General features: G+C 46.6%; 1 protein-coding gene across 9 annotated transcripts in view; it reads left to right on the top strand.

Annotated features, from left to right (window-relative positions):
* M1AP (meiosis 1 associated protein) overlaps positions 1-22,935 on the top strand; it is a 65,659-nt gene extending 42,724 nt beyond the window's left edge. For 4 of the 9 annotated variants that reach the window (XM_075178565.1, XM_075178546.1, XM_075178519.1 and 1 more), the window contains 3 exons: positions 889-1,086; positions 11,774-11,926; positions 22,540-22,935. In XM_075178565.1, the coding sequence (XP_075034666.1) occupies positions 889-1,086; positions 11,774-11,926; positions 22,540-22,677 (489 nt within the window). In that variant the 3' untranslated portion in view covers positions 22,678-22,935. The other 5 variants (XR_012678059.1, XM_075178535.1, XM_075178599.1 and 2 more) reach the window with 5 other exon arrangements.
* The last annotated feature ends 4,588 nt before the right edge of the window (positions 22,936-27,523 follow it).

Here is a 27,523-nt window from a genome sequence, read left to right as displayed (position 1 = left end):
CGATTTGAGAGGCGGAACGGGGGAGGGAAGTGGTGGACTAATGTAGGCCATGTACAGTGAGGTCGGTCCGTCGCTGATGTGGCTGATTTCAAGTCCTGTGTTTGCCGTAAGTACGTTTGTTTTCAGCCTTATCATTGACACCAGATACAGGGCAGGTGCCAGTGCCGACTGATAGTGATGACTGACACGGCATAGTCTTCGATTTAAGAGTTACACATATGTACGCCACTAGCTATCACAGAACAACTTCATGCAACTAAGATATACCAGTAATACACAATGTATGGACAATACACATTGAAATCATCTTTATGTAATTAATGTAAACTTTTGTTTAAATATTATATTAAAAACTAATGTTTAGATAATGATTATACTGATAATAGTTGTTATTTTATGATCAAATAAAAGTTTTATGCGTTTTGATGTGAATTTTTATTGTACATACTCTTCTGTGTATACTGCAGTCCGTGGGGTATATTTACTAAACTGCGGTTTGAAAAAGTGGAGATGTTGCCTATAGCAACCATCAGATTCTAGCTGTCATTTTGTGGACTGTACTAAATAAATGATAACTAAACTCCGGTTGCTATAGGCAACATCTCCACTTTTTCAAACCCGCAGTTTACTAAATAAACCCCTGTGTGTCTACAAGTAACATTTAGGCAGAGCCTACGTCCAGCCAGATTCCAATCCAATCCTATCCACGCACTTATTAAGAACACAATTACATGGAAGTTGTGTTTGGACTTGAATCAGGCCCTAATAACACAGTTCCAGTCCCTATTTCTGCTGAAATTAAGGATTGCATGTGATACATTGATGTTACTGGATATGCAATATCTTATGTTAAAATGTATTTCTCTGTCATCATTGTGTGTCTTCTAGTCCCAAGAGCTGTCTCTTCTTGCCTGTACAACTCTGCACTCTTTCTCTTGGGCCCCGACTGTCCTATCTCATGTTATTGTATCAGCTTCGGATTCTGCTGCTCTGCTTCTTCGTCCAGTGGCTGTGAGAGAACTTGTCCTACTGAATCCGGTTACATTAAACCATACAGTGACAGAGAAGGCTCTTCATAGAACACAGGTACCATGGTCAGTAAGTGCACATTACAGAGGAAACAATTGCACACAGCCGGGAGGATCAGGAGAAACGTAGCTACACACAGCGGGAGCATCAGGGGAAACGTAGCTACACACAGCGGGAGGATCAGGAGAAACGTAGCTACACACAGCGGGAGGATCAGGAGAAACGTAGCTACACACAGCGGGAGGATCAGGGGAAACGTAGCTACACACAGCGGGAGCATCAGGGGTAACGTAGCTATACACAGCGGGAGGATCAGGGGAAACGTAGCTACACACAGCGGGAGGATCAGGGGAAACGTAGCTATACACAGCGGGAGGATCAGGGGAAACGTAGCTACACACAGCGGGAGCATCAGGGGAAACGTAGCTATACACAGCGGGAGGATCAGGGGAAACGTAGCTATACACAGCGGGAGGATCAGGGGAAACGTAGCTACACACAGCGGGAGGATCAGGGGAAACGTAGCTACACACAGCCGGGAGGATCAGGGGAAACGTAGCTACACACAGCGGGAGGATCAGGGGAAACGTAGCTATACACAGCGGGAGGATCAGGGGAAACGTAGCTATACACAGCGGGAGGATCAGGGGAAACGTAGCTATACACAGCGGGAGGATCAGCGGAAACGTAGCTATACACAGCGGGAGGATCAGGGGAAACGTAGCTACACACAGTGGGAGGATCAGGGGAAACGTAGCTACACACAGTGGGAGGATCAGGGGAAACGTAGCTACACACAGCGGGAGGATCAGGGGAAACGTAGCTACACACAGTGGGAGGATCAGGGGAAACGTAGCTACACACAGCGGGAGGATCAGGAGAAACGTAGCTACACACAGCGGGAGGATCAGGGGAAACGTAGCTATACACAGCGGGAGGATCAGCGGAAACGTAGCTATACACAGCGGGAGGATCAGGGGAAACGTAGCTACACACAGCGGGAGGATCAGGAGAAACGTAGCTACACACAGCGGGAGGATCAGGGGAAACGTAACTACACACAGCGGGAGGATCAGGGGAAACCTAGCTACACACAGCGGGAGGATCAGGGGAAACGTAGCTACACACACACACAGCGGGAGGATCAGGAGAAACGTAGCTACACACAGCGGGAGGATCAGGGGAAACGTAGCTACACACAGCGGGAGGATCAGCGGAAACGTAGCTACACACAGCGGGAGGATCAGGGGAAACGTAGCTACACACAGCGGGAGGATCAGCGGAAACGTAGCTACACACAGCGGGAGGATCAGGAGAAACGTAGCTACACACAGCGGGAGGATCAGGGGAAACGTAGCTACACACAGCGGGAGGATCAGCGGAAACGTAGCTACACACAGCGGGAGGATCAGGAGAAACGTAGCTACACACAGCGGGAGGATCAGCGGAAACGTAGCTACACACAGCGGGAGGATCAGGGGAAACGTAGCTATACACAGCGGGAGGATCAGGGGAAACGTAGCTACACACAGCGGGAGGATCAGGAGAAACGTAGCTACACACAGCGGGAGGATCAGCGGAAACGTAGCTACACACAGCGGGAGGATCAGGGGAAACGTAGCTACACACAGCGGGAGGATCAGGAGAAACGTAGCTACACACAGCGGGAGGATCAGGAGAAACGTAGCTACACACACACACAGCGGGAGGATCAGGAGAAACGTAGCTATACACAGCGGGAGCATCAGGGGAAACGTAGCTATACACAGCGGGAGGATCAGCGGAAACGTAGCTACACACAGCGGGAGCATCAGGGGTAACGTAGCTACACACAGCCAGGAGGATCAGGGGAAACGTAGCTATACACAGCGGGAGCATCAGGGGTAACGTAGCTACACACAGCGGGAGCATCAGGGGAAACGTAGCTACACACAGCGGGAGGATCAGGGGAAACGTAGCTACACACAGCGGGAGGATCAGGGGAAACGTAGCTACACACAGCGGGAGGATCAGGAGAAACGTAGCTACACACAGCGGGAGGATCAGGGGAAACGTAGCTATACACAGCGGGAGGATCAGGAGAAACGTAGCTACACACAGCGGGAGGATCAGCGGAAACGTAGCTATACACAGCGGGAGGATCAGGGGAAACGTAGCTATACACAGCGGGAGGATCAGCGGAAACGTAGCTATACACAGCGGGAGGATCAGGGGAAACGTAGCTACACACAGCGGGAGGATCAGGAGAAACGTAGCTACACACAGCGGGAGGATCAGGGGAAACGTAGCTACACACAGCGGGAGGATCAGCGGAAACGTAGCTATACACAGCGGGAGGATCAGGGGAAACGTAGCTACACACAGCGGGAGGATCAGGGGAAACGTAGCTACACACAGCGGGAGGATCAGGGGAAACGTAGCTACACACAGCGGGAGGATCAGGGGAAACGTAGCTACACACAGCGGGAGGATCAGGGGAAACGTAGCTACACACAGCGGGAGGATCAGGGGAAACGTAGCTACACACAGCGGGAGCATCAGGGGTAACGTAGCTACACACAGCGGGAGGATCTGGGGAAACGTAGCTACACACAGCGGGAGGATCAGGGGAAACGTAGCTACACACAGCGGGAGGATCAGGGGAAACGTAGCTATACACAGCGGGAGGATCAGCGGAAACGTAGCTATACACAGCGGGAGGATCAGGGGAAACGTAGCTATACACAGCGGGAGGATCAGCGGAAACGTAGCTATACACAGCGGGAGGATCAGGGGAAACGTAGCTACACACAGCGGGAGGATCAGGGGAAACGTAGCTACACACAGCGGGAGGATCAGGGGAAACGTAGCTATACACAGCGGGAGGATCAGCGGAAACGTAGCTATACACAGCGGGAGGATCAGGGGAAACGTAGCTATACACAGCGGGAGGATCAGCGGAAACGTAGCTATACACAGCGGGAGGATCAGGGGAAACGTAGCTACACACAGCGGGAGGATCAGGGGAAACGTAGCTACACACAGCGGGAGGATCAGGAGAAACGTAGCTACACACAGCGGGAGGATCAGGAGAAACGTAGCTACACACAGCGGGAGGATCAGGAGAAACGTAGCTACACACAGCGGGAGGATCAGGGGAAACGTAGCTACACACAGCGGGAGGATCAGGGGAAACGTAGCTACACACAGCGGGAGGATCAGGAGAAACGTAGCTACACACAGCGGGAGGATCAGGGGAAACGTAGCTACACACAGCGGGAGGATCAGGGGAAACGTAGCTACACACAGCGGGAGGATCAGGGGAAACGTAGCTACACACAGCGGGAGGATCAGGGGAAACGTAGCTACACACAGCGGGAGGATCAGGGGAAACGTAGCTACACACAGCGGGAGGATCAGGGGAAACGTAGCTACACACAGCGGGAGGATCAGGGGAAACGTAGCTACACACAGCCGGGAGGATCAGGAGAAACGTAGCTACACACAGCCAGGAGGATCAGGAGAAACGTAGCTACACACAGCCAGGAGGATCAGGAGAAACGTAGCTATACACAGCGGGAGGATCAGCGGAAACGTAGCTATACACAGCGGGAGGATCAGGGGAAACGTAGCTACACACAGCGGGAGCATCAGGGGTAACGTAGCTACACACAGCCAGGAGGATCAGGAGAAACGTAGCTACACACAGCCAGGAGGATCAGGAGAAACGTAGCTACACACAGCGGGAGGATCAGGAGAAACGTAGCTACACACAGCGGGAGGATCAGGGGAAACGTAGCTACACACAGCGGGAGGATCAGGGGAAACGTAGCTACACACAGCGGGAGCATCAGGGGAAACGTAGCTACACACAGCGGGAGGATCAGGGGAAACGTAGCTACACACAGCGGGAGGATCAGGGGAAACGTAGCTACACACAGCCAGGAGGATCAGGAGAAACGTAGCTATACACAGCGGGAGGATCAGCGGAAACGTAGCTATACACAGCGGGAGCATCAGGAGAAACAGCTACACACAGCGGGAGGATCAGGGGAAACGTAGCTACACACAGCGGGAGGATCAGGAGAAACGTAGCTACACACAGCGGGAGGATCAGGGGAAACGTAGCTACACACAGCCGGGAGGATCAGGAGAAACGTAGCTACACACAGCGGGAGGATCAGCGGAAACGTAGCTATACACAGCGGGAGGATCAGGGGAAACGTAGCTACACACAGCGGGAGCATCAGGGGTAACGTAGCTACACACAGCCAGGAGGATCAGGAGAAACGTAGCTACACACAGCGGGAGGATCAGGGGAAACGTAGCTACACACAGCGGGAGGATCAGGGGAAACGTAGCTACACACAGCGGGAGCATCAGGGGTAACGTAGCTACACACAGCCAGGAGGATCAGGAGAAACGTAGCTACACACAGCGGGAGGATCAGGGGAAACGTAGCTACACACAGCGGGAGGATCAGGGGAAACGTAGCTACACACAGCGGGAGGATCAGGGGAAACGTAGCTACACACAGCGGGAGGATCAGGGGAAACGTAGCTACACACAGCGGGAGGATCAGGGGAAACGTAGCTACACACAGCGGGAGGATCAGGGGAAACGTAGCTACACACAGCGGGAGGATCAGGGGAAACGTAGCTACACACAGCGGGAGGATCAGGGGAAACGTAGCTACACACAGCGGGAGGATCAGGGGAAACGTAGCTACACACAGCCGGGAGGATCAGGAGAAACGTAGCTACACACAGCCAGGAGGATCAGGAGAAACGTAGCTACACACAGCCAGGAGGATCAGGAGAAACGTAGCTATACACAGCGGGAGGATCAGCGGAAACGTAGCTACACACAGCGGGAGCATCAGGGGTAACGTAGCTACACACAGCCAGGAGGATCAGGAGAAACGTAGCTACACACAGCCAGGAGGATCAGGAGAAACGTAGCTACACACAGCGGGAGGATCAGGGGAAACGTAGCTATACACAGCGGGAGGATCAGGAGAAACGTAGCTATACACAGCGGGAGGATCAGGGGAAACGTAGCTACACACAGCGGGAGCATCAGGGGTAACGTAGCTACACACAGCCAGGAGGATCAGGAGAAACGTAGCTACACACAGCCAGGAGGATCAGGAGAAACGTAGCTACACACAGCGGGAGCATCAGGGGAAACGTAGCTACACACAGCGGGAGGATCAGGGGAAACGTAGCTATACACAGCGGGAGGATCAGGAGAAACGTAGCTATACACAGCGGGAGGATCAGGGGAAACGTAGCTACACACAGCGGGAGCATCAGGGGTAACGTAGCTACACACAGCCAGGAGGATCAGGAGAAACGTAGCTACACACAGCCAGGAGGATCAGGAGAAACGTAGCTACACACAGCGGGAGCATCAGGGGAAACGTAGCTACACACAGCGGGAGGATCAGGGGAAACGTAGCTACACACAGCCAGGAGGATCAGGAGAAACGTAGCTACACACAGCGGGAGGATCAGGAGAAACGTAGCTACACACAGCCAGGAGGATCAGGAGAAACGTAGCTACACACAGCGGGAGGATCAGGGGAAACGTAGCTACACACAGCGGGAGGATCAGGGGAAACGTAGCTACACACAGCCGGGAGGATCAGGAGAAACAGCTACACACAGCGGGAGGATCAGGGGAAACGTAGCTACACACAGCCAGGAGGATCAGGAGAAACGTAGCTACACACAGCCAGGAGGATCAGGAGAAACAGCTACACACAGCGGGAGGATCAGGGGAAACGTAGCTACACACAGCCAGGAGGATCAGGGGAAACGTAGCTACACACAGCCGGGAGGATCAGGAGAAACGTAGCTACACACAGCGGGAGGATCAGGGGAAACGTAGCTATACACAGCGGGAGGATCAGCGGAAACGTAGCTATACACAGCGGGAGGATCAGGGGAAACGTAGCTATACACAGCGGGAGGATCAGGAGAAACGTAGCTACACACAGCGGGAGGATCAGGGGAAACGTAGCTACACACAGCGGGAGGATCAGGAGAAACAGCTACACACAGCGGGAGGATCAGGGGAAACGTAGCTACACACAGCGGGAGGATCAGGGGAAACGTAGCTACACACAGCCGGGAGGATCAGGGGAAACGTAGCTACACACAGCGGGAGGATCAGGGGAAACGTAGCTACACACAGCGGGAGTATCAGGGGAAACGTAACTACACACAGCGGACGGATCAGGAGAAACGTAGCTACACACAGCGGTGGATCAGGGGAAACGTAGCTACACACAGCCGGGAGGATCAGGGGAAACGTAGCTATACACAGCGGGAGGATCAGGAGAAACGTAGCTACACACAGCGGGAGGATCAGGGGAAACGTAGCTACACACAGCCGGGAGGATCAGGGGAAACGTAGCTACACACAGCGGGAGGATCAGGGGAAACGTAGCTACACACAGCGGGAGTATCAGGGGAAACGTAACTACACACAGCGGACGGATCAGGAGAAACGTAGCTACACACAGCGGGAGGATCAGGGGAAACGTAGCTACACACAGCGGGAGGATCAGGGGAAACGTAGCTACACACAGCGGGAGTATCAGGGGAAACAGCTACACACAGCGGGAGGATCAGGGGAAACGTAGCTATACACAGCGGGAGCATCAGGGGAAACATAGCTACACACAGCGGGAGGATCAGGAGAAACGTAGCTACACACAGCGGGAGGATCAGGGGAAACGTAGCTACACACAGCGGGAGCATCAGGGGAAACGTAGCTATACACAGCGGGAGCATCAGGGGAAACGTAGCTATACACAGCGGGAGCATCAGGGGAAACGTAGCTACACACAGCGGGAGGATCAGGAGAAACGTAGCTACACACAGCGGGAGGATCAGGGGAAACGTAGCTACACACAGCGGGAGGATCAGGGGAAACCTAGCTACACACAGCGGGAGGATCAGGAGAAACGTAGCTACACACAGCGGGAGGATCAGGGGAAACCTAGCTACACACAGCGGGAGGATCAGGGGAAACGTAGCTATACACAGCGGGAGGATCAGGAGAAACGTAGCTACACACAGCGGGAGGATCAGGGGAAACGTAACTACACACAGCCGGGAGGATCAGGGGAAACGTAGCTACACACAGCGGGAGGATCAGGGGAAACGTAGCTACACACAGCGGGAGGATCAGGGGAAACGTAGCTACACACAGCGGGAGGATCAGGAGAAACGTAGCTATACACAGCGGGAGGATCAGGGGAAACGTAGCTACACACAGCGGGAGGATCAGGGGAAACGTAGCTATACACAGCGGGAGGATCAGGGGAAACGTAGCTATACACAGCGGGAGCATCAGGGGAAACGTAGCTACACACAGCGGGAGGATCAGGGGAAACGTAGCTACACACAGTGGGAGGATCAGGGGAAACCTAGCTACACACAGCGGGAGGATCAGGGGAAACGTAGCTATACACAGCGGGAGGATCAGGAGAAACGTAGCTATACACAGCGGGAGGATCAGGGGAAACGTAGCTACACACAGCGGGAGGATCAGGGGAAACGTAGCTATACACAGCGGGAGGATCAGGGGAAACGTAGCTACACACAGCGGGAGGATCAGGGGAAACGTAGCTACACACAGCGGGAGGATCAGGGGAAACGTAACTACACACAGCCGGGAGGATCAGGGGAAACGTAGCTACACACAGCGGGAGGATCAGGAGAAACGTAGCTACACACAGCGGGAGGATCAGGAGAAACCTAGCTACACACAGCGGGAGGATCAGGGGAAACGTAGCTATACACAGCAGGAGGATCAGGAGAAACGTAGCTACACACAGCGGGAGGATCAGGGGAAACGTAGCTATACACAGCGGGAGGATCAGGGGAAACGTAGCTACACACAGCGGGAGGATCAGGAGAAACGTAGCTACACACAGCGGGAGGATCAGCGGAAACGTAGCTACACACAGCGGGAGGATCAGGGGAAACGTAGCTACACACAGCAGGAGGATCAGGAGAAACGTAGCTACACACAGCGGGAGGATCAGGGGAAACGTAGCTATACACAGCGGGAGGATCAGGGGAAACGTAGCTATACACAGCGGGAGGATCAGGAGAAACGTAGCTACACACAGCGGGAGGATCAGGGGAAACGTAGCTACACACAGCGGGAGGATCAGGGGAAACGTAACTACACACAGCCGGGAGGATCAGGAGAAACGTAGCTACACACAGCGGGAGGATCAGGGGAAACGTAGCTACACACACACACAGCGGGAGGATCAGGGGAAACGTAGCTACACACAGTGGGAGGATCAGGGGAAACCTAGCTACACACAGCGGGAGGATCAGGGGAAACGTAGCTATACACAGCGGGAGGATCAGGAGAAACGTAGCTACACACAGTGGGAGGATCAGGGGAAACCTAGCTACACACAGCGGGAGGATCAGGGGAAACGTAGCTACACACAGCGGGAGGATCAGGAGAAACGTAGCTACACACAGCGGGAGGATCAGGGGAAACCTAGCTACACACAGTGGGAGGATCAGGGGAAACCTAGCTACACACAGCGGGAGGATCAGGGGAAACGTAGCTACACACAGCGGGAGGATCAGGGGAAACCTAGCTACACACAGTGGGAGGATCAGGGGAAACCTAGCTACACACAGCGGGAGGATCAGGAGAAACGTAGCTATACACAGCGGGAGGATCAGGAGAAACGTAGCTACACACAGCGGGAGGATCAGGGGATGCCTGAGCAGAGATGTGAGCTTGGATGTATATTTGGCAATATCCAGATCTTTTCTGTATAAGTGGTAGATAGCAGTATATTTAAGAAATCATAAGGAAAGACTTTTACTTTGTTGTTCTACTTTGTGGTAAAAGTTTTGTTTCTTTAGGGCACTAAAAAGAAAAATACACCAGAGTTCTCCACATGTAGTAAGCTGCCGAACTATGGGGAAGTAGAGAGGAGACCCCTAATCCTCTCCAGACAAATTCAACAATTAAACAAGTAATAATCCTGGCGCTAAATGGAAGAATTTGGGTCCAAACAAAAGAGATTTGGAAATGTAAAACAATATATTAAAAATGCAAATAGGCAGGTAATGTAGATAATTCTACAGATATAAAGGCATAAATACAAACACATTGAAAATTACCAGTAGTCTGCAGACAAAGATAAAAATAAAAAAATATGGATAAAGAATAAAGGTATAGAACCAGGTAAAAATCAAAATATAGATTAATACAAAATTGACAAAAAGTCATCATATGTATACATAGAAATGTATGGCCAATAAATGGATCCTAAAATAAAAAAATATCTATGCAGATATTTCCACTCACCTAATCTTCATACTAGTAGGAAAAAGTTCTGACTAAGAGAATATTTCCAGAAATCAATATCGATATGGAAAACACGTACTGCTAGGGGGTCCTGAGGACTGGATTTGAGAAACACTGATCTAAAGGAATCTCCAGTGTTCGTCTTTTTTGTTTTTAGGATCCATATATTGGCCATACATTTCTATGTATACATATGATGACTTTTTGACAATTTTTTATTGGTATATATTTTAATTTTTACCTGGTCCTATACCTTTATTTTTTTATTTTTATCTTTGTCTGCAGACTACTGGTAATTTTATTTATATAAAGTTTTTTATTTTCAATGTGTTTGTATTTGTGCCTTTATATCTGTAGAATTATCTACATTATCTGCCTATTTGCATTTTCAATATATTGATTTACATTTCCAAATCTCTTTTTTTGGTCCCTAATTCTTCCATTCAGCGCCGGGGATTATTACTGTTTAATTGTTTCTTTAGGGTGCCACAGCTTAAGTTTGTGGTGACTCTGAGAGTGAACAGTAGCTGAAGCCACTAGGTTAAGAGCTATTCCTAGGCTTTGATTAAGATATGGTACTGCCAGATCAGGGGAGGAGAGAGTAGAAATTAGTGTGAGAAGTTGTTGCAGATAGGTGAAAAGATGTTTAACTGCGATTTTTTTAGAGTGTGAGGAGTTGGTTGAGTTAGAGTGTGAAAAGGTTTAAGTGATGGGGAGCAATTGATCAGGTGATGGTTTAAGAGAGGGGAATGAGGGGTAAATAAATTAGGAACTGAGCAAAGACTGGCGGTCCAGTGATGCTCTCACCTTCAGTAGAAGAATGAGTCCACCATGAGAGGCCGAGAAGTTACGGAGAGTAGTTGGGAGGCAGGAGGAGAACGTGGATGTTAAAATCACGCAAGCTGATGGTGGGGATGTCAGAGCATAAGAAATGAGGGCGCAGACAGAGAAATATTTAAGAAATTGTTGGGGTGGACAAGTGGGTCAATAGACCACAGTATTTACTGTCTTCTAGGGGCAGCACGGTGGCTCAGTGGTTAGCACTTCTGCCTCACAGCGCTGAGGTCATGAGTTCAATTCCCGACCATGGCCTTATCTGTGTAGAGTTTGTATGTTCTCCCCGTGTTTGCGTGGGTTTCCTCCGGGTGCTCCGGTTTCCTCCCACACTCCAAAAACATACTAGAAAGTTAATTGGCTGCTGTCAAAATTGACCCTAGTCTGTCTGTCTGTCTCTGTCTGTCTGTGTGTGTGTGTGTTAGAGAATTTACACTGTAAGCTCTAATGGGGCAGGGACTGATGTGAGTGAGTTCTCTGTACAGCGCTGCGGAATCAGTGGCGCTATATAAATAAATGATGATGATGATGATATTACATCTATAAACTGTTTACATTTTCCTGTATTCAGGACGCCCTTCGATGCCTTGAAGTAGAATCTGTGTATAACCCCCTTCAGGTGACATGTAATCTATACAGACATCTCCGAGTTACACTTACCCGATCCTCAGCTCCTGGGCGTCACATAACTACATTACCAGGCTCGACTGGGCACAGCCGACAGGTAAACCCTCAAAACATCATTCTCTTTTTATAATTGATTAATTCATTATGGATGAAGTTCCGGAACTTATTTTGCAGTATGTTATATAATTATTTTATGCATTGATAAAATCATATAAGAGATGACATCATTAATGATGAAATCGATGATGTCACAGAAACCTTTTTAACCATTTCTGCATCACTGAAATCTTACAACATTCATTCCCTATGACATCTACAACAGATCGAGACAACGCATGTGCGAGATCAAGGTGCTAGGCATGTTGTAAATAAGATATTAAATTATTCTTATTATTAGTGTAGCATGTCTGGTATTGTCATATAGTAACTGTATTGTAGATATGTGTAAGAGAACATGTATACAGCAAATCACGTTATAGAGCATCCCAAATGTTAACAAAGGGGGGTGGAGTCATCTTCGCAAACTGCATTCCTTTGTAATTAGGGGGACGTCATCACCATGGCAACTACATTCCAAGGGAGGGGGCTCCTCTGTGAGTCTCTCTGTGTGTGTCAGAAACCTCCTGTGTAAGATAGACCAGTGTTACCGAAACGGTGTTGAAACACTATTTGGGAAATCATATTTATTTAAAAAAGCCAGGGAAGAAATGAGCTGGGTAAGTTCATAAAACTTCAGCCCATTGGTCCAGTCAAATCTAGTCCTGGTTGGTTAACACAGTATAAATATACCCCCTCTGCCTGAGTAGCTAATGTTCCTGAACACCCACCAGGATTGATGCAGTATTTCAACTGTTTATTAATATATATATATATTTCTCTAGCACAAACAGTTGGGGGACACTGCGGACCATGGGGTATAGAGGGCGCTGTGGAGTCAAGGCACTACAAACTTATCCAGCCTGCTCCCACCCAACGGAACAGTAGTGCACTGTTTTTAATAGTAGCTAGAATAGTTTGTTTTTTTCTATGCCTGCACTAATTTAATAGTCGCGCCATTCACTTGGTGAACGCCGCCGTCGCAGACAAGGAGAGCGCCTGTTGGTGCTTTACTGACGCCCCCATGTCAGGATGCGGACCCCCAGAAAAAGGGTCGCCCGCCACCAGTGAGGTTCGGGGATCCGGCCACTGACCAGGGCAGTGTCGCAGACCACCCTGGGGGTTGTGACCACAAATTACTGGTCTCCCATGCAAAGGGGGGATGGAGCTGTTGTGATTCATCCCCAGCCTACAAAAAACTCATTAAATCATCTGGGACAGACAGCAATGGGGGTGACAGGTAAAAAGGGGGCATTTCTGATGAGGAGCTGTCACCAGAGCACCGTCCTCACCAGTTACACTGTTGATATGGGCGGCCATATTTCACAGAGGCGAGCTAAGGAAGGGGAGATGCGGTTCCTCCCACTGGGCTCTGCAGTTTCAGCACCATTTTCTGCACTGTGTTACAGTGTCCCTGGGGGGGAAGAACAGTTAGATATCTCTGGGTCTTAGCTGTGATATTCTGACTGTGATTGTGCTGTTTGTATTTCTTTACACTCTGCATTCCTTGCAGACTTCTCTCCCTCTACCCTACCTTTCTGATATACAGGATATAGTATATAGAATGGCTTTTTTCCCTCAATTTTAAATTCTAAACGGAATTTATCTACTGCTAGACCTCTATATATACATAGATTCCTCTACAGTGTGTCTCTCTTAATTGTTTCCCTTTCTCCATTTCATAATGTCAGTAAGAGGGACTGGTTCTAAGTCCAAAGCTGTTTCTGTGATGTATTTTACCAGCTGCAGGTGTCAATCTAAGATGGTTGGTGGACGGTCAGACCCAGTGGGCCTATGCACTGCTTGTTAGTCTGAGGGCCTATGTCAGCTCTCATCTGAGGAGGTGACAGACCTGGCAGAGCCAACATGGACCAAGGAACTAGCACAATCCATTGCAGATCTTAAAGTGAGATTACCCATGTTTGGGGTCGGTAAGTGCTGATACATTTACGCCCTCTTCCTTGGGTACACAATCATCAGATGCCCTTCCCTTGGGTCAGGCATCTCAGTTACTGGCTGGGGTCTCAGGAGTTTCCACCGAACCTCCATGGATGTAAAATATGGAGCGATCGGTCCAGGGGCTGACCAGAGTTTCAGCTTCTCTGGAGAAGTTGTTATCCTCCACAAATGTGGGCAGACAGCGTAAACGCCTGGCCCCCCGCTTACCCAGGACCGTGGTGACTCTGATGCGGATCTCTTCTTACAAGAGGAGGGGGAAATTTATGACGAAACAGAGACTGAGGACTTTTCGGGTTGGGAGGAGGACCCATCCACGAAGCAGGGAATTGAGTATCTCATTTTAGTGGTGAGACAAGTGCTTTATATTTATGATGATGACCTGACACCAGTACAGACTTAAAAAGAACATAGAAAAGGACTGTGTTTTTTCCCCTATCTCCCCAACTTTTGGAATTTTGGGGGCAGGCCAGACAAAAACTGGATGCAAATTTTCAGATGCCAAAAAGGTATCAGCTGTATTCTCCTTTTAAAGATGCGGAAATGGGATTTTGGGAGATGCACCCTAGTGTGGATGCCCCGGTGGCTCATTTGGCAAAATCCACTATTATCTCTAGGTCTGCTAGCTTACAGGATATCTCTGAAAGGAAATACAAAGGCATCCTGAAATCCATTTATTTTTCTCGGGTGCTTCTCTGCGCCCAGTTATGGCCCAGCCTGAGTGGTCAAAGCAGGGAGGCATGGGCAATGGCGCTGAGTGATGGCATCAAGTCTGGCACAACTAGGGCTGACCTGGTCTCCTTGGAGGACCATATTAAGGAGGCTACTGAATTCCTACGGGATGCAGTCTTAGATGCTGACAGGGGTAGTCTCGTACTTCTTCCTTGGCCAAAGCAGGTAGATGGACTCTTTGGCTTAAGAATTGGATGGTGGATGCTGAATCCAAATGAGCCTTGGAGGCCTTGCTGTTTGACGGTTTGGTATTGTTTGGTCAAGCTCTGGACAAGTTTATTGCCCAAGTCATGGGAGAGAAGAGTTCCTTTCTCTCAGTGGCCTCTCAAAAGCTAAAAGTAAACAAAATGTTCAATCCATTCACTATGTTGGGAATTCCAGAGGTGCTTCAGCCAGGGGCCATTCCTTGGCACATAGAGGGATGGGCCAGAGGGGCAGACTGGCCTGGACAGGCCGCCGCTCGGCACCCAAGCAGCCAGAATAACAGTGTCCATGACTCACCACCTTGTCAGAAGGTGAGTGTGGTGGCGGGGGCTTGCTTGTTGGAGTTTCACGACAAGTGAGTCTGCTCCACTACAGATGCATGGGTAAGAGGTGGTCTCCAGGGGGTACATTCTAGATCTTTACTAGATTTATACTCACTGTAGAATCCATTTCTATTAGTCCTTTGGGGAACACTGCGCGCCCAACCTTGCCTGACTGTTGGTTGTTTATGTTCTAGGTAGGTTGTTGTTTCGGCTGGTTACGCTCTCTTCTTGGCTGTTATAAAACTGAAGATGGCTCCCATGGGAGGGGCGTAGCAGGGGAGGAGCTGGCCTTCATTTTAAAGCTTAAAGTGCTCTAATTCTATCTGCTATACCCCAATGTATCGCAGTGTCCCCCAATGGACTAAGTCAAATGGATTTTACGGTGAGTAAAGAATCCTCTATTAGTTATGTTGGTAATCGCTTTTATGATTACCACTACTCCGACATGGAGAAGACCTACAAAGAAAATCCAAAATTATGAAAAACCGATTGGAAAATAAACAGACTTACCTTCAACCCGTCGCTGGAGCAATGTGGGGACCCCTAAGGTTAAGGTTTTAAACACTTAACCCGACATTGCCGCTTTAAATTTCTACTGACTGACGTAGCGATGATGTCACCCTGCAGTCTGGAAAACTTCTCCAATCGAAATCAGTTGCCGTCAGCATCGTGCTCCCGTCTGAGATCTCCAGCATTGGGTTGAAGGTAACTCTGTTTATTTTTCAATCAGTTTATTCATAATTTCGGATTTGTAGGCGTTTTCCATGTCAAGTAGTGGAGTCGGTAACGTGTAGTCAACCCATGTTTACTTGGTATAGAACCGTGCACTAAATGATATTAAGGAGGAGATTTACGAAACCGCAGTTTCACCAAACCACAGATTTCCATGCTATTTAATGTGCGATTTGTAAAATGCGCGATTTACTGAAAAAAAAAAACTGCTCATAGCATGAAACCAACAACAGGTCTCAAACAATATTTGTGGTTTGGAGACCTTGATACAAATCATCCAAGTTATCAATCTGCATTTTGTAGTTGTGACAGACGAGAAGCTGCAAATTATTTCAGGTATCTCTCCTGTCAGAAAGGATAAAAAATAAATAAAAAAATGTAAAACGAAAAACTGCCCCATCCCTGAAAATAACTAACAAACCAACTTACGCAGTGTCTGGCTCAGTCCTAGGGAAAGACCAGAAAGAATGATCTCCACCCTCATCTAATGAGCAGTGTCCAATGCTGATCACTGGGCTCCTCCTGGTACCTGAATAACGCTCATGTGCTATCAGTGCATGCTGCCACTTAGTTCTAGTTCTCAATGTAATAACCTGAATAACACTCATGTGATATCAGTACATGCTGCCACTTAGTTCTAGTTCTCCATGTAATAACCTGAATAACACTCATGTGATATCAGTGCATGCTGCCACTTAGTTCTAGTTCTACAAGTAATAACCTGAATAACACTCATGTGCTATCAGTGCATGCTGCCACTTAGTTCTAGTTCTCAATGTAATAACCTGAATAACACTCATGTGATATCAGTACATGCTGCCACTTAGTTCTAGTTCTCCATGTAATAACCTGAATAACACTCATGTGATATCAGTGCATGCTGCCACTTAGTTCTAGTTCTACAAGTAATAACCTGAATAACACTCATGTGCTATCAGTACATGCTGCCACTTAGTTCTAGTTCTACAAGTAATAGCCTGAATAACACTCATGTGCTATCAGTGCATGCTGCCACTTAGTTCTAGTTCTACAAGTAATAACCTGAATAACACTCATGTGCTATCAGTACATGCTGCCACTTAGTTCTAGTTCTACAAGTAATAGCCTGAATAACACTCATGTGCTATCAGTGCATGCTGCCACTTAGTTCTAGTTCTCCATGTAATAACCTGAATAACCTCATGTGATATCAGTGCATGCTGCCACTTAGTTCTAGTTCTACATGTAATAAGCTGAATAACACTCATGTGCTATCAGTGCATGCTGCCTCTTAGTTCTAGTTCTCCATGTAATAAGCTGAATAACACTCATGTGCTATCAGTGCATGCTGCCACTTAGTTCTAGTTCTCCATGTAATAACCTGAATAACACTCATGTGCTATCAGTGCATGCTGCCACTTAGTTCTACAAGTAATAACCTGTAATAACACTCATGTGCTATCAGTGCATGCTGCCACTTAGTTCTAGTTCTACAAGTAATAGCCTGTAATAACACTCATGTGATATCAGTGCATGCTGCCACTTAGTTCTAGTTCTCCATGTAATAACCTGAATAACCTCATGTGATATCAGTGCATGCTGCCACTTAGTTCTAGTTCTACAAGTAATAGCCTGTAATAACACTCATGTGATATCAGTGCATGCTGCCACTTAGTTCTAGTTCTACAAGTAATAACCTGAATAACACTCGTGTGCTATCAGTGCATGCTGCCACTTAGTTCTAGTTCTACAAGTAATAGCCTGAATAACCTCATGTGCTATCAGTACATGCTGCCACTTAGTTCTAGTTCTACAAGTAATAGCCTGAATAACCTCATGTGCTATCAGTACATGCTGCCACTTAGTTCTAGTTCTACAAGTAATAACCTGAATAACACTCGTGTGATATCAGTGCATGCTGCCACTTAGTTCTAGTTCTACAAATAATAGCCTGAATAACCTCATGTGCTATCAGTGCATGCTGCCACTTAGTTCTAGTTCTACAAGTAATAACCTGAATAACACTCATGTGCTATCAGTACATGCTGCCACTTAGTTCTAGTTCTACAAGTAATAGCCTGAATAACACTCATGTGCTATCAGTGCATGCTGCCACTTAGTTCTAGTTCTACAAGTAATAACCTGTAATAACACTCATGTGATATCAGTACATGCTGCCACTTAGTTCTAGTTCTCCATGTAATAACCTGAATAACCTCATGTGATATCAGTGCATGCTGCCACTTAGTTCTAGTTCTACAAGTAATAGCCTGAATAACACTCATGTGCTATCAGTGCATGCTGCCTCTTAGTTCTAGTTCTCCATGTAATAAGCTGAATAACACTCATGTGCTATCAGTGCATGCTGCCTCTTAGTTCTAGTTCTCCATGTAATAACCTGAATAACACTCATGTGCTATCAGTGCATGCTGCCACTTAGTTCTACAAGTAATAACCTGTAATAACACTCATGTGCTATCAGTGCATGCTGCCACTTAGTTCTAGTTCTACAAGTAATAGCCTGTAATAACACTCATGTGATATCAGTGCATGCTGCCACTTAGTTCTAGTTCTCCATGTAATAACCTGAATAACCTCATGTGATATCAGTGCATGCTGCCACTTAGTTCTAGTTCTACAAGTAATAGCCTGTAATAACACTCATGTGCTATCAGTGCATGCTGCCACTTAGTTCTAGTTCTACAAGTAATAGCCTGTAATAACACTCATGTGATATCAGTGCATGCTGCCACTAAGTTCTAGTTCTCCATGTAATAACCTGAATAACCTCATGTGATATCAGTGCATGCTGCCACTTAGTTCTAGTTCTATAAGTAATAACCTGAATAACACTCGTGTGCTATCAGTGCATGCTGCCACTTAGTTCTAGTTCTACAAGTAATAGCCTGAATAACCTCATGTGCTATCAGTACATGCTGCCTCTTAGTTCTAGTTCTATAAGTAATAACCTGAATAACACTCATGTGCTATCAGTGCATGCTGCCACTTAGTTCTAGTTCTACAAGTAATAGCCTGAATAACCTCATGTGCTATCAGTACATGCTGCCACTTAGTTCTAGTTCTACAAGTAATAGCCTGAATAACCTCATGTGCTATCAGTACATGCTGCCACTTAGTTCTAGTTCTACAAGTAATAGCCTGAATAACCTCATGTGCTATCAGTACATGCTGCCACTTAGTTCTAGTTCTACAAGTAATAGCCTGAATAACCTCATGTGCTATCAGTACATGCTGCCACTTAGTTCTAGTTCTACAAGTAATAGCCTGAATAACCTCATGTGCTATCAGTGCATGCTGCCACTTAGTTCTAGTTCTATAAGTAATAACCTGAATAACACTCATGTGCTATCAGTGCATGCTGCCACTTAGTTCTAGTTCTACAAGTAATAGCCTGAATAACCTCATGTGCTATCAGTGCATGCTGCCACTTAGTTCTAGTTCTACAAGTAATAGCCTGAATAACACTCATGTGCTATCAGTGCATGCTGCCACTTAGTTCTAGTTCTACAAGTAATAGCCTGAATAACACTCATGTGATATCAGTGCATGCTGCCACTTAGTTCTAGTTCTACAAGTAATAACCTGTAATAACACTCATGTGCTATCAGTGCATGCTGCCACTTAGTTCTAGTTCTACAAGTAATAGCCTGAATAACCTCATGTGATATCAGTGCATGCTGCCACTTAGTTCTAGTTCTACAAGTAATAGCCTGAATAACACTCATGTGATATCAGTGCATGCTGCCACTTAGTTCTAGTTCTACAAGTAATAGCCTGAATAACACTCATGTGCTATCAGTGCATGCTGCCACTTAGTTCTAGTTCTACAAGTAATAACCTGAATAACACTCATGTGATATCAGTCGCGATTAGGATGGAGGCTTCTTAGGTCCCCTCCGGAGTGGGCTGCAGGAGATTGCTGGGAGCTACATCAGGAGGAAGAGCCTGGGACGTCTCTGACATAACAGTGTGCATAAGCCTTGTACATACTCTGTCCTCTAACAGGAGGAGCCGATTCACAAGTTTTATCTCATCTCTAAAGGTCACATGGAGAACCTAGTTTCAGCATAACAACATGTACGTTTTATAGCCCTGTTAGTGTTCTCCAGCTCACCAGAGTACAAGCGCGGTGTCTTATTACATGGGGATGCCTATATAGGAGATGTTATATTATTATATATTGTTGATATTGCAGTGATGATTGATCTTAAATTGAAGCCAGGTGGGTTATGGGTAAGGATTGGGTGGGGTCTAGTTCCAGGATACAGGTGAGGGGGCTGTAGCCGTATTCATTCTTTTCCTCCTTTCTCTACAGGAAGTCCTGATCAGCTGGAAGCTAGTTCTGGCTAAAAAGGCTTGTAAGGGGTTAATACTGGCAGTGTCACTTAATCTTGGTCTTGTCCCTTAATTAACCTGAGTTTGTCCCCATTGTCTCAGGTTGTACTCAGCCAGACTCCTTGGAGTCATCCCCTGCAAGGGACCAAGGGAGGTATTGGGATGAGAAGGTACAGCCTTGTAACAGACAACCACTCTCAGAGGATCCCACGATCTAAGGTCACCCCTGGAGTGTGGAAAATCTTCAGTTTATGGAGGAAAGAGTGAGAGCCAGGGATGAGTGTTGGTTTCTTATTGATTTGATCCTGGAAAGAACTCCAGCGTTGAGGTCTGGGCTTCTGCTGGACTGAGCATCCTGCTCAGAAGAACTCCACAGCAGACTTGTTACTTGGTGGGCCTGATCGAGCAGGGAGACCACGGGTTGACTCATATCACGTGGGTAGAGGAGAGATTCCACGTGGCTGGGATTCAGCAAGTCAGTACAACCAGGTGACTGAAGCGCCTTAAGCTAGTGGGGTAAGGGACAGATAATGTGATAAACCTGCCTGGTATTTATTTACTGCTTATATATAGTATTCTAGTGATTGTTTTTATTACAATACATTTACTGCTGTACCTTTCTAACTGCATTTGCCTGAGCTACTACAGGAACCCTAGAAGGTACTGGGTGCGCTTCCCTTGGCATAGTAAGGCACCCATGGGTGTAATTGGGCCAAATAAACCCGGTATCTTCACAAAGCTCTCTGAGCTGCGAGCAAAGACCAGCGTTAAAGATTACCGTAATATCGGTAATCGTGTGCATAATTACTGCAAAAAGTAACGCGGCTAATTGAATCCCCCCCAAATGTTTTAAATACTGCTGGGTGAATGACTGGTTACCTGTAAGAAAATTAATGACATATTTAAAAGCTAAAATATACTCAAGGAGGGCAGCAGGGTAACACGAATAGCATCCTTTTGAGACTGTCGCCCATGATGCAGTGCTTGGTATGGAGGCCCCCAACCCACCCACTTCACTAGGAGGTGAGCAGGATGCGAGGGAACGGCCTGCTCTCCGGGGAGACCTATCTGGATTTCGGGGAGGATGGCTAAGTATGTGCAAAACACGTTTATTTCTGAAGTAACAATCATCAATAAGATGCAGTATATTAGATCTACGGTTACCTAGGTCCAGATAGCACTAGATCTAATCATTTTAGTGGCCAAGGAGATCAGACTATCCAAACAATATGGCAGTGCAGAAAGCAACCGTGCATGAAACAAAATCCAGTTTAGTCATAGAGTCCACCAGCTTTGTTCCCAATGAGTACTTTTGTCTTTGAATCTCAGTGTTTGTAAGCTCTTGGGATAGGTTAGTTCTTCTCACCAAGTTGGCTGAAATAAATATCAGGCTCCGCACACCGTCTACCAGGCATGTGACCACACTGGGATATGCCCTATAGTCCTTCTCATCAGGAGAGTCCAGGCTGTGTGCTGGTTCCGTAAGCTGACACTCTACACCTCCAGCCAAGCTGCTCCGTTGCCTGAGCATAGTGGGCACATGATCATCAGAGAACATTGAGGTTCCCAGAATCCTCCTCTCCATGTTCCAGCCTCCTAGTCAGCAGGGGATCGATAGCGTGAAACTCTGCAGTAAATACCTGCTCCACATGTGTTCAGGCTGAAACACTGAGCATCCCCAGGTGGTAAACATGCATGAATAAGTGACACCCACTTTAGGAGCAGCCTTAGAGCGTGAGCACACAGAGATAAAGCAGCAGATAAGAAGAAATACGTTTTTATTTTTACAACGTTGCCACTTCCTCTTACACATGATAACAACTTTTCTGGAATCCCAGTTCAGTATTGATTCCAGAAATGGCTTTTGACTGCACTGCCAGTATTGACCTACGTCTACCCCATCATCATCATCATCATTTATTTATATAGCGCCACTAATTCCGCAGCGCTGTACAGAGAACTCATTTACATCAGTCCCTGCCCCATTGGGGCTTACAGTCTAAATTCCTTAATATAGACACACACACAAACAGACAGACAGACAGACAAGGGTCAATTTTGAAAGCAGCCAATTAACCTACTGGTATGTTTTTGGAGTATGGGAGGAAACCGGAGCACCCGGAGGAAACCCACATAAGCACAGGGAGAACATACAAACTCCACACAGATAAGGCCATGGTCAGGTATCAAACTCATGACACCCAGTGCTGTGAGGCAGACTTGCTAACCACTAGGCCACTGTGCTGTACCCCATAGTGCAAATACTTAGGATTGATCCCTTGAAGATCATGTAATGACTGATGCAGATTATTGTTATGTTTTGCGATCTTAGGTAACTTACGGCAGTGGGAAAGCAAGAGCCACGATCGCTCCTTTACCCCTGGTGACTCCAATTCTTCGCAAGCGCATCCTTAGCACAGATGCTCCTCCAGCACACAAGATGAGGTTTCTTCAGGATGACGAAGACTGACCCAGATTTATTCAGTCTCCAGATTGCAGAGTTTCCAAGGTTATATATATCAAAATTCGTCTTTTATTGTAGAGCTCCAGTTCCGCCTGTCGTTGTGCCATCTCCTACGGTGTTACCACACCAGGGGCGTAGAACATGATGGCAGGACGGTCCTAGGGTTGTATTTACGTTCCATAGTTATTCCAGTGTTATTACAGCACTGATCAGTTCTTTGTTAAGCTTTGTTTCTATTGTGTTATTAAAGACTTTTACAAACTCTGTTGTGTTTGTTACTATAATAAATTAGGTGTAATATTAGGTGACATAATAGTAAAGTTTGTTGAGATTAACACATGGGATGGCTGTATAGCAGAGACCTTAGGCTGGAGAGTAACAAACCATAGTTCAACGGAAACAGTCCCAGTTATAGAATACAAATAACAAGTCACAATAACATAGAAGCAAAGTCACCGAACTGTATGTAAACTAAACGTTAAACCACAAAGTGGTGTGACAGCCTTACAGGGTAAAACGCTGGAAGGTGCAATGATGAAATAATGAAATAGCCAACAGCCAGGACCAGGAATATGAAGACATGCAGAGAAACAGGAAGCCAAGTGGTAGGACATTGGAACAAAGGCTGGATGCAGATGGAGATCAGAACAACAATATGTAGATAGGAGCAAACAACAGATCAAGGGTCAGGAACTTAAAGCAGGGAGACAGGTGAGGGAGGATGTTAGCCCTTCACAGATAAAACATCCATATGTGAAGTGCACAAAGTCCAAAACAGCCGCCCCTCTGGTGGAATAGAGGGTTCCACACATGTTCAGGGCACTGTCCTAACAAGCGAGAAGACATTGATCCCTACCTCGCTGGTAGAGGAGCAGAAGATTGTAGCTCAGCAGCTGGGACAGTGATGGTGACTATTGCTCCTTTGGGAAAGTTAAACCATTTGCCTTTTTTTCTGTAATGTTTCACCGAGATTGCTGTGTATAATACATCCTGTTTGTACTTGTAACCAACTGTTTGCCTAAGTGATTCTGAACCTCCTAAGGGTTCTGGGCATGACAGTGTGGCGGGATCATGTAGAAATAACTCATTGCAGAAATGTATTTCAATTAGCAGCCTAGTGCGCCGCTGTATATAATTGCAATTGTACTGATTTGAAATATTGTGTTGTATTTTTGTAATGGATATGTAATGATAGGAGGTCATTTGTTTTTGTAACTTCTGAAGGCAGGCTAATCATGCTAATTAAGTCTTCTCATCTCAGAAGTGACCAACGCATCTTTTTAGTCCGAAAGCACAGCAGGAGGTTGTTATTTTACTTTGCTGTGTAGTTTTTCACCTTGTATTTTAGAACCTGTCTGAATAATGCAACCAGCAAGTAATTTAGAAAATCACAAATTGATGTGAAAGTTGAATTGTGTTAAATGCAAGTTTAGTGATTATATTACATCCTGATGGTAAAGATTCAATGTAATATCTCAGACATTGTGGTGCCAGCTCGGAAGGGGCTAGATTATCCCCTGCAAATATGTGTGTCAGAATCTCTATAAAAGAGCCCTATTTGACCATGTTAAATTATACCATCTGAGCTTCTGGAGATCACTAGTACCTCAAGCTAGTGTGCAAAAGTTCTTGTCAGGACTATTGAGCAATTAAACATCACTGCCTGAGACTATTACCTGCTGAATCCTGTGACCAACAGACAAGAGCTTACTCTCTAAACCGTTCCCCGGCTGTCCTGCAGGGGCGGGCTGGCCCGGGTGGCAGGGGGGCACATGTCCCTTGGGCCGGACATAAAAACATTATTTCGGGCCGGCAGGTTTGTACTCGGCTGGCCCCTCCCCCCGGGACCAGCCACCTTGAATTGGCCGCGGATCCTAACGATTCGTCCCCCCTCCCTACCACTTTCTATGCTCGCGCAATGCACCTCTGCCATGCATTGCGCGGGTTCTGTCCCATGTCTAAAGAAACTGACAGCGCGGGGGATTGTGCCAGGGGGTGTATTATATTAATATTGTGTATGTCAGTGTCAGTGTGCTAAATTAATGTCTGTGTGAGAGGTGTGCCAGTATATGTATGTATTGTGTGTGTGTAGGGGGCGCGGCAGTATATGAATGTATTGTGTGTGTGTTTGTGGGGGCAGTATATGAATGTATTGTGTGTGTTTGTGGGGACCAGTATATGAATGTATTGTGTGTGTAGGGGGGGGGCGGCAGTATATGAATGTATTGTGTGTTTGTGGGGGCAGTATATGAATGTATTGTGTGTGTTTGTGGGGGCCAGTATATGAATGTATTGTGTGTGTTTGTAGGGGGCCAGTATATGAATGTATTGTGTGTGTTTGTGGGGGACAGTATATGAATGTATTGTGTGTGTTTGTGGGGGCAGTATATGTATGTATTGTGTGTATAGGGGGGGTGGGGGGGTGGCGGCAGTATATGAATGTATTGTGTGTCTGTGGCGGCCAGTATATGAATGTATTGTGTGTGTTTGTGGGGGCCAGTATATGAATGTATTGTGTGTGTTTGTGGGGGCCAGTATATGAACGTATTGTGTGTTTGTGGGGGCCAGTATATGAATGTATTGTGTGTTTGTGGGGGCAATATATGAATGTATTGTGTGTGTTTGTGGGAGCCAGTATATGAATGTATTGTGTGTTTGTGGGGGCCAGTATATGAATGTATTGTGTGTCTGTGGCGGCCAGTATATGAATGTATTGTGTGTGTTTGTTGGAGCCAGTATATGAATGTATTGTGTGTTTGTGGGGGCAGTATATGTATGTATTGTGTGTGTAGGGGGGGGGGCGGCAGTATATGAATGTAATGCGTGTCTGTGGCGGCCAGTATATGAATGTATTGTGTGTGTTTGTGGGGGCCAGTATATGAATGTATTGTGTGTGTTTGTGGGGGCCAGTATATGAATGTATTGTGTGTGTGTAGGGGGCGCGGCAGTATATGAATGTATTGTGTGTGTTTGCGGGGGCCAGTATATGAACGTATTGTGTGTTTGTGGGGGCAATATATGAATGTATTGTGTGTGTTTGTGGGGGCCAGTATATGAATGTATTGTGTGTGTTTGTGGGGGCCAGTATATGAACGTATTGTGTGTGTTTGTGGGGGCCAGTATATGAATGTATTGTGTTTGTTTGTGGGGGCCAGTATATGAATGTATTGTGTTTGTTTGTGGGGACAGTATATGTATGTATTGTGTGTGTTTGTGGGGGCAGTATATGTATGTATTGTGTGTTTGCGGCGGCAGTATATGAATGTATGGGAGGGGCCAGTATATGAATGTATTGTGTGTGGTAATGACCAGTCTAGGAATGTAGTGTGTGTGAGGGAGGGGGTCTTAATATAATGTGGGAGGTAGGCTATCAATTTAATCGAGTGCAGGTGGGGGCTAAGTATTGGGTGCTCTTTTATTTGTGGGGTGATGGTGGGACAATTTAATTTAATAGTGGGTCCTATGAATTTAAGATGGAGTAATTGCACCTTTAAGTTAATGCTGGGGTGGTGAGCTATTAATTGATTGTGGGGCTGTTTGGGGAAAATGAGGTCTATTTATTAAATGTGATTATGAATTATTTAATGCCTGGGATTATTGTGGTAAATGGTTATATTTGTTAGTCGTAAATGCTATTTAAAATAATGCTGGGGCTGTTTGAGGGGAGGGAAATAGGTTTATATATTAAATGTGTTTGCTATCTAATATCAGGGTTGGTTGGAGGGAAAGAGATCTATTTAGCAAATATGAATATTATTATTTTAAATTATTGTAGCTAGAGGGAGGCCTAATTATAAAACGTGGGTGCTGTTGATTTAACACTGGGACTTGTTGGAGTTTTCTAAATTTTATGTACCCATTTTTTTCCCCAAAGAGGGCCTCCAATATTCCAGGATCCAGACAACCAGCAAATGAGTTAAAGTAACCAGCAGCCACAAGGGGTGACAGTGACAAGAACAGGTAGGAGGGAGCAGGACAGTCTGCCAACTGTCCTGAATCTGGTGAGACAGTTCCGTACTTGGGTCACTGTGTCCCTTAGGACAGTTGTGAGGTATGTCCCGCTTCATCGTGTACTGCTCGTGAAGGCAGAACTGTGTGCACCTAACAGTAGTGCACACAGTATTGCCTGTGTATTTGTCTAAAATGATAACCATGCTACATCATAGGGGGTTACCCTGTCTAAAGTGCCCAGACCCCCCAGAGCCTTAATCCAGCTCTGGGCCTGGGCATAATATATATATCATCATCATCATTTATTTATATAGCGCCAACATATTCCGTAGCGCTTTACAATTGGGGACAAACATAATAAACTAATAAACAAACTGGGTAAAACAGACAAAGAGGTGATAAGGCTGCTCGCAAGCTTACAATCTATGGGACAATGGGAGATTGACACATGAGGTTAAGTATACATTTTGCATCTTGGCCCAGCCAGACTGCAAAGGTAAAAGTGACTCATAAGCTAAATGATCGTGTCACACAACAATGTTGGTCAGGGGGTAGTTGTCTTGTGTGAAATTGTGTAACAGGCAGTAACAGGCTAAAGGTAGTGAGGTTAAGAGGGTGGTTGAGGAATATTATAAGCTTGTCTGAATAGGTAGGTTTTCAGAGAACGCTTGAAAGTTTGTAGACCAGAGGAGAGTCTTATTGTGCGAGGGAGAGAGTTCCATAGAGTGGGTGCAGCCCGAAAAAAGTCCTGTAACCGGGAATGGGAGGATGTAATGAGGGTGGATGACAGACGCAGATCTTTTGCAGAATGGAGCTGCCGAGTTGGGAGATATTTTGAGACAAGAGAGGAGATGTATGTTGGTACAGCTTTGTTGCTGGCCTTGTAGGTTAGTAACAGTAT

Source organism: Mixophyes fleayi, chromosome 1 (genome assembly GCF_038048845.1).
Source record: "Mixophyes fleayi isolate aMixFle1 chromosome 1, aMixFle1.hap1, whole genome shotgun sequence".
Classification (NCBI taxonomy): domain Eukaryota; kingdom Metazoa; phylum Chordata; class Amphibia; order Anura; family Limnodynastidae; genus Mixophyes; species Mixophyes fleayi.
This window is presented reverse-complemented; position numbering and strand designations above follow the sequence as displayed.